Source organism: Dromiciops gliroides, chromosome 3 (genome assembly GCF_019393635.1).
Source record: "Dromiciops gliroides isolate mDroGli1 chromosome 3, mDroGli1.pri, whole genome shotgun sequence".
Taxonomy (NCBI): Eukaryota; Metazoa; Chordata; class Mammalia; order Microbiotheria; family Microbiotheriidae; genus Dromiciops; species Dromiciops gliroides.
This window is the reverse complement of record NC_057863.1, coordinates 417,982,382-417,997,105: the sequence shown is the minus strand read 5'-3', so window position 1 is coordinate 417,997,105 and position 14,724 is coordinate 417,982,382. Positions and strand designations below refer to the sequence as shown.

At 32.3% G+C, this 14,724-nt stretch overlaps 1 protein-coding gene across 2 annotated transcripts in view; it reads left to right on the top strand.

Annotated features, from left to right (window-relative positions):
• The window catches only part of GLS (glutaminase), an 89,257-nt gene that overhangs the window by 37,439 nt on the left and 37,094 nt on the right, over positions 1–14,724 (top strand). For both annotated transcript variants that reach the window (XM_043997090.1, XM_043997091.1), the window contains exons 7-11: positions 943–1,001; positions 8,480–8,512; positions 8,606–8,664; positions 13,453–13,519; positions 14,060–14,110. In XM_043997090.1, coding sequence (XP_043853025.1) covers positions 943–1,001; positions 8,480–8,512; positions 8,606–8,664; positions 13,453–13,519; positions 14,060–14,110 — 269 coding nt within the window. The remainder of the gene's footprint in view (positions 1–942; positions 1,002–8,479; positions 8,513–8,605; positions 8,665–13,452; positions 13,520–14,059; positions 14,111–14,724) is intronic.

Below are 14,724 nucleotides of genomic sequence, written 5' to 3'. Positions count from 1 at the left end.
GTTACCAAAGGACTTTGTAAACCTTAAAGTACAATGTAATTGTAAGTTACTTTTCAAAGGAATGGATTGGGTAACAGTGTCAAATGAGGACTAATAGAGTTTGAGGAGTTTGAGGTAAATACTAATTAGTTATTTTCCATCAACATGTATTTCTAGGAGTGAACATTGAGGGGAAAGTCATCCTGGTTTGTCCCTGTTCAGAAGGTAAATGAGGAGTCTGAGCAGTATAGGTATTACTTGAATTTAAACCAACCTGACTGATTTAAGGATAAGGTTTGAGTGCTTCATAGGATCATGTAATTGTCATCTCTCTCAAACCTTGCATTTTTTATAGATTGAGGAAACTGAGGTTTGCAGAGATTAAATTGCCATGATAGTAAATAGTAAATGGCAGAGCTGAGATTTCAAACCAAATCCTCTGACTTCATATGCATATTTGTATGATACTATGCTTGCATTTTCCTTCCTGTGATTAGTGTTTTCAAATCTGGCCTCAGACCCTTTCTAGCCGTGTGACCCTGGGCAAGTCGTTTAACCTTATTTGCCTTAGTTCCTCATCTGTTAAATGAGCTAAAGGAAATGGGGGACCACTCCTGTATCTTTGCCAAGAAAACTCCAAATGGGGTCACAAGGAGTTGGATGTGACTGAACAGCAACGTTAACTATCAGTATGAGGTAGTGCTAGAATAAGTTTCTAATGTATAAAACGCAGATTTCCTCCAAGAATCTTTGTCTTAGTTTGAAACACAAGGTGACTGAGAAAGGGTAAAAAAAATCTTATATTCTAAGAATTTCTGAAATATTGACTTAATTTATTCAGATCTCTGTGCAAAGAACAACAAAAATTACTGTTCTAAGAAGTATATGCACATATGCATTAAAGATTTGTCTTTTTGGTATATTTAGTCATTTTAGATAATACTATGTCTTTATATTTCACAGATAAGCCTCATAATCCTATGGTGAATGCTGGAGCAATTGTTGTAACTTCGTTAATAAAGGTAAAATGTTGATATTTCTTTTTCCTTCTTTATTTTCCCTCATTATTTTCAGTGATTATAGCTTATTAAAAAGAATCCTGAATTGTTTTCCATAGATGTGAAATCAAATTTTTTGCTTTGACATTTTAAAAAGTAAGTATTTAGGAGTATTATTGTTTTCTATTTAAATATAAATAATACACAAATGTCAATAGGAAAATTTTTTAAAGGGATCTCTTAAAAGGTAGTTTCCTTTTGCTTCCTTCAGAATATATTAGTAAAAGACGCAGGTTGAAATATTTTTTCCCTTAATGTTCTGACATGTGCTTTCTCTTCTATCTGGATTTTATATAGAAAGAACAGCTTTGGATAGGGTTAAAGTTCTTAACTATAATGTCTTGTCATAAGCTTATATGTGACAGTCTGTCCTTTCCATTAATGCCAAAGTGCATCTATTTTAGTATGGTTCTCAATCTTCCCAGTCTTGTAAGACAGAATTATAATTGTGGTTGAATGTATTTCATTTGTTTCACTTTTTCATAGCTAGTAGCGACAGTGTATATTCTAATTATGAACATATGTTTTTTAAGTTTTAAATTTAAAATGAGTTTTTTGAGGTTTAATTTCTATAAATGTAAGTCACATCATTATTTTGGTAAAAGTATTTAAAATTTTCATTTATAATTATGTATAAGTCATTGTCTGAATTTCCATTTGTACCAAGCTCCTGTCATTTAACTTTGGAACTTCTTGGTCAGTAAACCCATTTGTCTTTCTGAACTTAGAAATGCTATACCACATGATTCATGTTAGGTGCATTGCTATGAATAGGGGTATAGAATCATTTTGTTTTATTTACATGAGAAAATGTTTTAGCATAAGTTATGCCATTTACTACAATTTATAAAAAGTCAATTTAGTCATTTTTAGATTAACCACTAGAATTATGCCCTGCTCTTCCATTTTAAATTGTCTATACTTGGGAAGGAAAAAAGCCTTGAATCAGATTTAGCTTTATGCATATGATTCTTAGTTATCATACTAAAAAAAAGACATTGCGCATGTGACTGCTCACAACTGTTATTTGCTATTTTGTATGACATAAAAGTCACCTGCTTCACAGTGAAGTAAATCTTTCATATTTTAAGTACCCTGTCTAAAATGAGGCTTGATCAAAAGTTGTATTAATGGTCTCAAAATTAGAACTAGTAATCCAGATTAGAGTTTAGAAAATTGATCGTGTTAGTTAATACCTTTAATGCTTGATGACAGAACCATAGAGATATACCCTAGGGTAGTGTTTTGTAAGTGATTGTTAAAAGACTTTAACTACTAAATTACTTTTTATTTACTGATTTTTGGGTTTTATTTTACTGCTTCGAAGTCTTGCATGTAGAAATTGCATGTTTGATAATCACGTTACACTATCACTTCATTCCTTGTTTTCAGTGGCACTGGACTATTTCTAATACGAAGACTTAAAAACACAAAGTAGAAATAATTGTATAGTTTAGTTTTCTAGTATGAAAAAGCCTTAATTCTACAAAGAAATTTGCTTAGCAAATTTTTAGTAGAAAATACACCTAAAAATAGGGATCCGGACTATGATTTTATATTCAAGGCAACTTTCTATTATTTTACTTTAACTAGATCTATATATCAGCAGAATAGTTAACTTGTAAGCTTATTTTAGAGAAAAATCCTTAACCTTAAAATAATTTTTTTAATGGTAAAATTGTTACCTAAGAATTTAGTAATATTTTCATGGTGCCTGTTTGATGAAGAATTCAGACCTTTTACAGAAAGTTTTAGTATGTTATACCTGTAGGTGACCTATTGTATAATTTTAGACTATGATATTTTCAAGTTGAAATCAGAGTCATAAAACTGGAAAACTTTTGAGGTTTTCTAATACTAAAATCCTGTGATCTTAGTTGGAATCTCTCAATATATGAGGAAACCAAGGCCATCCAAATTTAAGTGCATTTAATTAGGGAGCTACTTTCTTAGAGAACAAACCTGGGACAAGGGCCAGGCCTCATGTCTGCATTTTGCTGCATAATTGTTTACTTTTTCTTGAAGATGAGCAACTTTGACCTAGCTGCTTTATTTTATATGAATTCGGGAGGTGCTTTCCTAAAAGAATTCAATTCTTAAAAATCATGAATGATCCAAGGGCACCAATTCAATGGAACTAAAAAGTGCAGACAGATTTCTTAGGGAATTGTAATTTATTCAGATATGATTATCAGGGCAATTAATACTGATAAATGTGCTTTAAGGTTAATTTTTCTGTGTATATAGTTTGTAAGAGAAGCATTTAGACACAAAATGCTTCAGTATTTTGCTGTTAGCATGACTTGTGAACTAGCTTATTTTTCCACTCTTTTAGATAATATATTAAAAAAAGTTAAAACCTTAACTTGTGATACCTTATTAATTTCAGACTTTCTTATAGTGCTCTTTGCTCCATATTCCCTTATGTTGCTTCAAAAATTTAAAGGTGGAGTCTTACATATGACTCTTTAGATTACACTTTTGTAGTATTGATATTTTTTCCTTGTAGGATTGGTGGTGATCTCAGGAAATGGGGGAAGAGGCAAAGGAATTGTTCAAAAGGATTAGCAGATTGTGGAAAGAGGAGAATTTGGACAGAAGGAGCCTGTTGCATATATACTTAACTACTAAGCTTATAGGAAAACTCCAATTTTTAAAAATTTAAAACAAAGCTTACATAGGTAAATACCTTTTTAAAAACAAATGTAATCTTGCACTTAAAAGTCACATCATTAAGTTTTTAAAGGTGTTACAGTTACTTTTCTTGGGGGGAGGGTGTTAAACAATTGGTCACTAATGGGCATTTTTACATTTTAATGTAGCCTATTTCATTTGATCTCACATGTCTTCCGCTGGTTTTAAGTGAATTGGAAAAGCAAGAGAGTTTGAAAGAAGATGCTCCCATATTTGTGACAAATTTAACATTTTTAAACATACTTTATGCTCATTTCCTTTTTAGTAGTAGAAAATCTTTATGACCTAGTCTGAATTTACAAGTGTAACTATGGAAATAACTTGGTGGGGAAAGGAACAACAGTTATCAAAGAAATTTGGAAAACAGTTGTCAACTTCTCCTGCTTTTCCTGTTAAAAGGGAGTTGCCTCGTCTTATGTCACTTTTTAGTCAAGTAGTCTCAAGATTCTATTTTTATTATTTCTGATGTTAACTTATTTATATGCTGATTTAGCTTTTTTTTTTTAAGATAAATACTTTGGAATTTAAAAATATTGGAGTTTTCCTTAATTTAGAAATACATAAATATATAATTACAGCTTATTTTTCAGGTGCTCTTAAGCATATCACAAAAATTGAGCTAGGATTTTTGTCATGGTAGCAATATCCTTTTAAGCTTGCTTGTGTTATTTAGTTTTAAGGTCATTTGTGGTTCTAAAGCATAATTGTGGATACATTGGACTTGGTAAAGAAAGAACTATTTAGTCTGTTTCATTTTGTCTTCCTTGATATTAGTAACTATATATCAGATAAGAACTGAATTTATTATCAAATCATTTTTCTCTTATTTTTCCATTTTGTTAGGGATAATCAGTCATAACAATAGATATATGACTTGTAATTTTCTTATTTGTGGTTGTCATATCTACTTTACCTTTCCCAGTAATCTTTGGTTTCAAGGCATTCTCAACAAAGAGAGCTGATATGGTTATTTCATTAAACCATTTCAGTAAAACCTTCTTGTCTTTCTTGCCTGAATGCCTCTTCTCCCTCTGTCTTCTTGGATCAGTTTTTAAAACTCTGATATATGCAGTGGCTTGTTGCATTAGATATTGGAATCAGATAGCTAGTTCACTTGGAGAAGAAAGACAAACTAAACCCTTTTTAGTTAACTGATTTTATAAATGGACCATCCTATATATTAAATTGTGAGAACTGCTCCTTTTAAGTGCAGTTACATAATCACCTGATGGTTTTTTCCACATCAATAGAACTCCCTTCTAACATCCTTTATTTGTAAGAAGTATTTAGCTATATCATGGGTCGTATTATGTTTCCCCAAATATATACTAAAACAGTTGATTTAACGTCTTAACTTCCATTGTTATGGATTTTACTCTATAATTGATACAGAAAGTTAATTCTCCCCAAATTTAGTTTTTTGTCATAAAAATAAACTATCTTTATACAGTACTGTACAGTTTCAAAATGCGTGATGTTCACAGTAACTCTGAAGTAGTTAGTACAAGTGAAACTATCCCATTTTACAGGTGAGAAAAGTGGGACTCAGAGAGCTAGCTAAAGGCCAGGAAAACTCTCAAACTCAAGTCTTCAGACTGATTGCATGTCCAGTGATCCTTCTGCTGGCTACTTGTAGTTGATACTATATTGCTGGAGTTGTGAATCTGGATAATGTGGTGCTGCTATGTGTTTGAGGTTAAGATGAGAGTATAGCATATGCCAATGTCATATAAACTACAGAAAGCATTTTGTGCATTCCATATTTTAAATACCGCCTGAGAAGTTAATTAGGAAGTTGGCTAGATTTTATTGTTTTCTTTTGTACAATTCACTTTTTCCTCAAGTACTTACACTTTATGTACACAATTAAGAATTGCTTAATCAATTGCATAATCAAGAATTCATAAATTTAAAATAGTATCTCTTTTAAGGTTACTGTAAAAAATGCACGTTAATTTTTTTTATCTTTTCCATATAAACATCGACATTTTTTTAAAAAGTAGAGCTAAATAAATTACTTAGCCTTATTATTATTTTTTTTTTTTTTGGTGAGGCAATTGGGGTTAAGCGACTTGCCCAGGGTCACACAGCTAGTAAGTGTTAAGTGTCTGAGGCCGGATTTGAACTCAGGTACTCCTGACTCCAGGACTGGTGCTCTATCCACTGCGCCACCTAGCTGCCACTTAGCTTTATTTTTAATTAAAATGTCAGATTCATATAGGACAATAAAAATTTCTAGGCAGTATAGTTTTTCCAGTTATCAGAGATGGGAAAATTTATCATTTTAGAAACTGTGTTTACCATGTAAATCTACTTTGTATTCATTTAGAAACAATTTCACATTTATGTGTATATATCTTTAATAAAGGTATGATTGTATGTGTATACATGCATACACAAAACCATGCACGCTATTAGTCTGTGATATATACACACACAAGCATGCATTTAGTAATGTAAAAATATATTTTGTTTGTGTATGTGTTTACATAGACATGTATATATACATGAACACATGTTGGGATGAAACCTGCATGTATATTTTCCTTAAGTATACAAAATTTAATCTGAAACATAAAAAAATTAACCATCCAACACCCCGGCTCCCCAAAGACATCCAAAACCTAAGCTGTAGTTTTGTACATCTGTGATATTAAATGGGAAAGTTTCACAAAATGAGTAGTTACAAGTTATTATTGGGAAAATGTAGGTAGCAGATAATATATTTAAACATTTAATTTTAATGATAGATGGTACTTTCTATGCTTTACCAAATTTAAATGGTATTTCTAATACTCTCAAACCAAAACATGGAATTTGTGATCAAAATACTTTGTCAAAGACCATTTAAAGGTCTTCTTTTTCTCCATTATACATGACAAGATGTGAATTTAAAGTATGACTTTTAAAAAATACATTTTAGATAACATAAGTAAGATACTATATAAGAATGACATTTGTTTATTAACTCATACTGTTTCCTAAAGGTTCCAGTAGAAGCAACATTTAAAATTTTTTTCTTGATTTGCCAATTTATTACTTAACTCAGGCATCAGCCTATAGTTGGAGTTTAAGAAATTTTTACATTTGTCATTTTAAATAATGACTAAAGGACCAAAATAAGCTAAGACAATCAAAAATTTGTACTCATACAGAACCAAAGTGTAACTTGTTTTATTTTTACATTCAGTGTATAACCAGGTAATTTTCCATATGACATCCCATAACTAATGCTGACATACCTTTCCAAAAGAGATGTTCTTTGTTCTTTTTAAAAGGTTGAAAAGGTTTTTGTGGTTTAAATGTTGTTACATATTTTACAGCATTAGGATCTATGGAATATTTTGACACCTGCAACAGTTCAATGAAGTTGGTAATTTCTTCTTTTAATTATTTTTCATTGAACAGCTGGGGAGTTACATTTCTACATTTTGTATTTTCTGCTATATTTTAGAAACAATACTCTGAAATGTTTCATGATGGAGGCTTTGTAGGGAAAATAGTTAGATATGACTACAATATGGTTGTTTAATTGCCTTTATTTTGTACTTATAAAGTTTGATTAGTGCTCATTTTGATACAAGTGTATGATGTTGCTTACAGCTAGTGATTGTACATGTGCGTCTGCACGCCCTCATTCTTTTGTGGATAAATTTTAATTACATGGGAATTCACAGATTATCAGCAAATACCCCAGTCCATTGTAGAGTCAAAAATAGACCTGGCCTTATGCATTTCACCAAGTAAAATATTGATATATTGTCCTTCCCTTTATAACAAAAATATGCTTTTTTAAGGATAAAATGTATATTACATATTTAAAGTAGCTGCATTATTTTATATTAAACTTTTCAAAAAAATTAAAGATGTATTGTTTCTGTTGTGGTGCATATCACCAATTAATACGTTTGATTTCAGATCTACAACTTACTGCTTTGTAAACTTCTCTGAGGTAAAATGCAACCATTTGGTTACTTGAAAACAAAGTAAGCTTAGTAGGGTTTTCCTGTTTAAATTTTCAGTCACTCAAATGTTAGAATTAGAAAGATGAAACAATACATCTTCCATAAACTGAACTTGGTTCAATGCCACATTTTGTTGTTGATAGTTTTCTACAGAATGGACTCTGAAATAGAATTGATAGCCAAGGTATTGGTGTAGTAAATGATATTAAAGTGTAGACTTCTCTCTACACCAGTAGTTTACATACCTAGATTTTTTAAAAAAGTTCTTTAACAACAAAATACTAGTTAGCTTTGAAAATTAATTTATTTTTCTAACTCTAGTATTGATTGAAGCTAGTTAGTGAAAATAATAATTAAAATGTAATTGTTCCTGTGCTAAGGGTAAAACTTTATTTTAAGTCTTTGATATCAATTAAATTGACAGCACTAATCCTAGCAAACCTGGCCTAGGAGCAAAATGTGCTCATGAGAAAGAGAGGAAGGATTTTTGTACTCACAGTTAGCTTCTGTAAAGTTGTTGCATTTTTAAAGTACTTAAAATAAAGCACTCCCTTCCTCTTTCAAATTCATTCTCTATATACAGATGTTTGATGAAAGAACTTACACGTAGTAAAAGCAGAGTTTATCTAAATACTAAATTATTTGAATAGTTTTCTTAAATTTAAAAGTACTAATGTACCAATTAAAATGGTAGAAATTTTAAAGTACTAGATTTGTATGTAGTTTAGAAATTTATGGTAATTAACATGTTAACACTTTCTTATCTCTCATTTTTCTTTGCAGCAAGGAGCAAATAATGCTGAAAAATTTGACTATGTAAGTGAATTGTATTTCTCTTTATCACCTAACTTTTTTTCCCTACTGATTATTCTATTAAAGCTTTTAAAAAATTAAAATTTTATTTCATAGGTGATGCAGTTTTTGAATAAGATGGCTGGTAATGAATATGTTGGATTCAGTAATGCCACGTGAGTTTCTCCTATTGGGTTTGCTCAGTGTAGGGGAGTTTTTATGTGGGGTGAGAAGGGAAATGTTAGTCTGTTATTATAATATTTTAAAAGATACTTTTATTTAATTATATTCAGAATTTGAAATCAGAATTTGAGTCTAGCTGTATTTAGAAAGCTCTAGGAAAACACTTTCACAAATAGGAATGATGTGTTAGCAGCATAGAAACCCTTGAAAACTCTTTTCCTTAAGTAGCTTAGCTAATCTTATTGACTTTCTCTAGAGTATTGATATTTTTAGGAAACATTTTAATTATAAAACTGGCAAAGGTAAACTCCATGATGAATACTGTTTACCACAGATTTGAAATTAGTGATGCTTTTACTGCATTCCAACAAGATGGAATCTTTTGTTTCTATATGGTTTATTACATGATAAGTGGTTTAAAGTAAAAAGCATCTATAGAGTACACCCTTATTTTCTCATGATCATTGTGTATATTGTTTTCTGGACTTTGCTTACTTCACTTTCATCTCCATATTCATGTTTGTTATTTCTTGTAGCACTGTAATATTCCATTCCATTCTTCTACCACAGTTTGTTTGTTTAGCCATTCTCCCAATTGAAGGACATCTACTTTGATTCTAAGTCTTTGCTACTATGGAAAGTGCTGCTGTAAATATTTTGGTGTATATTGAGCCTTTTTTTTGTTAGTGACCTGCCCTGGGATTATATGCCTTGGAAAGTAGAATGTCTAAGTTCAAACTTCTAGGCATTTTAGCCACTTTATTTGCACAATTCCAAATTGCTTTCCAGATTAGTTATATCAATTCACAGCTCTACTAACAATGAATGCATTATGTTCCTGTCTTTCCATAACCCCCCCCCCCAACATTGAATATTCCCATTTTTGTAATTTTTGCCAATTTGCTGGATGTGAAGTGATAACTCAGGATTGTATTGATTTGCAATTCTCTTATTATTGATTTGGATCATTCTTTCATGTGGTTGTTAATAGTTTAGAATTAACCTTGAGACCTGTTTACTCATATTGTAATACTTAACGTATTAGGGAATATCTTTTTTGCCTTGTATTTCTGTTAGATTAGCTGTTTTAACAATTCCTCCACCCTTTCATCTCCAAAGTAAATAGCCCCTTTTAGGATTTTCTAGATTTATTCTGTTCCAACTCTGGAGGAACACTCAAAGGGCAAAATTAGCAAAAGAAGGGAAATTTCTAGAAGTATTACGTTTTCATTAAAAGTTGTTTCCTTATGTTATTAGGAGGCTAGGAGTAGGTGAAGATCAACAAAGATTTTGTTCCATTAGTAATTTTTGAACTCTGCAACAATGTTTTCAGGCAGCTAAGCTAGTACAGTGGTTCAAGCTCAGGGCCTGGAGTCTTTCTGACTTGGGTTCAAATTCTGTCTCAGGCACCCAATTAGCTGGGTAATCCAGAGCAAGTTGTTTAATCTCTGTCTCGGTTTTCTCATTTGTAAAATGAGGATAATAATAGCACCTACCTCTCAGGATTTTTGTGAGGAAAAAATATTTGTAAAGTGCATTACAAACTAAAATTAAAGTACCATATAATTCTAATATATGCCAACATATAAAACCTTAACTGCTGCTACTGTTGCAGCTGCTACCACCATTACTACTATTACTATCATTATTACTCTAACCCCTCTGATTCATGAGTCCAGTGGAACCCTCAGATCTCTTCTTCTGTAAACAAGAATTCATTGACTAATTCAGTATAGATTTATTGATCATATATAATGTGCAAGGCCTTCCTCGCTTCTCTTATCACTTGGGCTTTGTAGGGGAAAGCTACACCATAATTCTGAGGGAAACAAAAAACTGCTGTGTGCAGGATAGGTTGTGTTTAAGTATCTCACTAAAATCATACTTCTTTGACAGTTCATATTCTCTAGGTATCTACTTTTAACATATTGAGCTCTGAAATTGCCTACACGATGACACTTTGTCATTCTGCTTTGACCACACTCCAGGTCTAGGAGTCTGTACAGCTCATTTGGAATCTGTTCCTTTGAGCCCTCTCTGTTTTCAAAGTCTTGTTCTTCCAGGCATAGTGGCAAATGACTATAATCCCAGACACCAAAGTAGGCAGAGGCTAGTGGAAATTCTGAACTATAGTGGGGTGATTATAGGGTATTTATGCAAAATTCTGTGTTAGTATGGTGAGCCCTCAGGTGTGGGGGTGATTACGTTGCCTAAGGAGGGGTAAACTGCCCCAGGTTGAAAATGGAACAGATTAGAGCTCCCATGCCAATAAATAATGGGACCTAGCCTGAGAATGGCTCCCGTAATTCCAGTTTGGGAGAGATGGGAATAGCCACTATTAAAAAACAAACAACAACAACAACAAACCCTCAGTGTACTTTTCTCACCCTAGTATTCCCTCACTACTTTGACCTTCAGCTCTTCCTTCCCTGCCAGTCTAACTCTAGGCCATTCTTACCCCTTTTGGAGCCACAAAATACAATTGAAGGAAGTTAGTTAGAAAAATGTTTGACTAAGTCCACTATAAATTTATACTTAAAAGTAAATCCTTACTGCTATATGGCAGTCTTTAGATTTGTATCTTAGTGACTCCCTGTCCTACACTAGCCATTTCTATTAATTTAGGATTTCATTATTTGGACTCTTCTGTTCTTCAAATATTGCATATTTTTGTTATGCTAGATTTTTGATTCATAGAATATCTTAGGATAGTTCTGTTTAAGAAAAAACTATTCTGGCAGCTGTATATATTTTGGATTAGAGGTAGATGATCAGTGAAGGAGGCTATTAAAGCTGTTCAGGCTTAGAAATAATGAATGCCTAGTTGGATTAGGATAGTAACTATAACAATGGAAAGGAAGAGGCGAATTTGAGTGCTGCAGAATTTGGATCATATTATAAGCTATGACTGTTAGACATTTCAAAATTAGCATTCAGGAAGCTATAATTTTTCCTTTTTTTAAACAGCCTGTCTTTGAGTCTCCTTGGTAGTGACTTCTATATGGGTTGACAACATCCTATGGCATTTAGTTTTTTCCATTTTTATTAAAAATTTGGCAATATAGCACATTCTGGAATAATAGCAATTTAAGGAAAATAATAGTATTTGAAGTATATTAGTAAATTAGTAAAATATCAGTATTTGAAATACAATTCATATGTAATTTTCTTACACTGAATTTTTTACTCTAAAGAAAAAAGAGCAGAAGTCGTAGTTTTCCCAGGCCTTTATGGTATTAGAAATAGGCATCAGATTATGTCCACATGTGGATTTATATGAGTAAAGCTGAGTAAGTGGAATGTTGCTAAGCAGGAGAAATAGCTCTGTGAAAATACAATGAAAGCAGCTCTGTAAATGTTTAAGGAAACAGCTTTATCTCTATTTTTGATTGCTAGATCTTGTAGCTGTGACTTGCTATTTTTGAAACATTTGCAGTGACAGATGGAGTTGTGAGTCTTCACATGTCTCAGAACCTGAACTATAGTTCTAATGGCATGTAGTGTAAACATTTAGTGACTTAGTTAATAATTAACCTGAAAATGTTTTTATGGTTAATGGCTTCTATTCTACTAATTACTGTACCTGGATTATAAAGATTTGTTTCTAGCTAACCAAACAAATTAGCTTCATCCTAGAATGAGATTATTTTGCTTTCTGGAGATTCCTAATTTTTATAATACATATTGTAGTTTATTTTCTGTGCATACTGAAAATAAAATAAATGGGATAACAAATGACTTGGGTTTGAACACTGAAAAGCTGGAATGGATAAACTGGAATAGAAAAAATTTGATAAACACTATTTGCCCAGGGCTGTGCTAAGTGTCCCCTGGCCTGGGTACACAGATATAAATGTAAGACACTTTTTTTTTTTTAATCAAGGGGCTCCCAGACACAACACATAAGATATTTTAGATTTAAGGCAGATATAAAAGCCCAATGGTTTTAAGACTGGGAGTTTTAAGTGAGGCAGTTGGGGTTAAATGACTTGCCCAGGGTCACACAGCTAGTAAGTGTTAAGTGTCTGAGGCCGGATTTGAACACAGGTACTCCTGTCTCCAGGGCTGGTGCTCTATCCATTATGCCACCTGGCTGCCCTGAGACTTGGAGTTCTTAAAGAGAAATGGCAAGACAAGTTATAAGGACCTGGTGGTCTGCCATATTGTAGCTGGTAACCACATTCTCAGTGGTAATGTCCCTGATCAATATTATTAGCAATTATCACTTGGTGGGAACTGCCATGGGGTTAAGGGAGGAGAAAGAGATGATTCAGCTTTTTCCTCTTGGCCTTTATGGGTGAGCTGGCAGAGGGGGGCACAGTGAGCCCTCCCCTGTCTGAATCCTTGCTAAGACTAGAATGTGTAACTCACTTTAGTTTACATAGTCATTTGAGAGAGCCAGTATGTCAACCTCCACGTTTCTTAACTCTTATACCACACCCTGAAAGACCTGTTATTCTTTTATTAAAATTTCTTAGGTAGCAACTTCATCATATTCTTGCTTTCTTAGGTGAAAGACTTGGTTGTTGTACAGAAGATAGGACATACTCTTTTCAAGAATTCTGGCTCTTTTTGTGATTCAGTATTGTTTGTGTTAGCTCTACTGAATTGCTGTGTGGGCACAGTAGGAGAATTCTGGAAATTCATTTTTTTTGAGTTATATAACATTCTGTGAAATGTTTTGTTGTAATTCTTTTTGGAGATTTTGTTTATATATAACTTAACTATTAGAATGTTGAAGTTTTACAGAGTTATTCTGCTTTATTCATTTTGTTTCACAGGTTTCAATCTGAACGAGAAAGTGGAGATCGGAATTTTGCAATAGGATATTACTTAAAGGAGAAAAAGGTTTATCAGTCGTTTTTTATTACAAATTATGTTTTCATGTTACTGCTTTGTCTCAGTATACATTAGTTTTTTTAGCCATTGAAGAATGATTATCCTAACCCATTTTAAGGTGGGTAACACGTTTAACATGACCAATGGATTGTAAAATTTTATTTCAAGTTTTTTTTAAAAGATAACTGATAATATCATGTTTTTAATACTTGTTTGTTGTGATTAGCGATCTTCCCTAATTCCATCTAAATTATCTCCACTTATTACTGTAATTGCATATAGTATCTCTGTACCACAAAGTTTTGTGGGTTAGATGGTAATACGTTTCCAGTTGTTGTCCAAAAGAACTTTAAAAGTTTCCATCATTGTATTAAAGCAGCATCTGGAAATGGATATTGAATGCTGTGACTTAAGCAATGTGTTGCCTTATTTTTGCTTAGTTATTTTCCATCTTTGTCAAGGCAAATCACTGCTTAAATATCTTTAATTGGGCTTAAAATATTTTTTCTCATGTTCACATATTTATCATTTATTCTCTTTTTTCCCTAGTGTTTTCCTGAAGGCACAGACATGGTTGGTATATTAGACTTCTACTTCCAGGTGATTTGCTATGATTTCACTATATAAAATATGCATATCATTGTATCACACTTAGAGGATGGTTTTGTTTCTGAAAAGTATATAATGTCTATATACAAATTTCCCATTAACTTCCATTACAAATGTGTAAAGATTGTCCCCAATAAATAATTTTAATAAGCATGCTAGGTGTTTTTCAATAAATACTTTTGCTCAAGGGGCAAAGGAATTCGCAGGCTTTTTTTATATTTAAGAATTGAATGAACATTTAAAAATTAATAAAACTAAGGAAAAATAGTTTTTCTTTTAAAGCATTGGTACTTTGACCCATAATTTCATTCATTGGTATAGGGATTTCAACACAGAAATCAGCAGCTCCATATTTCATGTTGCCTAGGCCAAGAAATTCATCTTGTGAAGGCCAATCTTGTTATGAACTTCTTTGCATGACAGTAAAGCATTGGAGCAGTAGAACTTTTGTGGAAGAGGCAGAGCACTTAATATTAAGTGTCAAAATACTTTATACCAAAACTAGCTTCTTCAGATTTTGAACCTAAGACCAGGTGTGATGGTACACATGCACTAAGGCTAGAGGATTGTTTTGAGCTCCGGAATTGTGAACTGCAGTGGAGCTA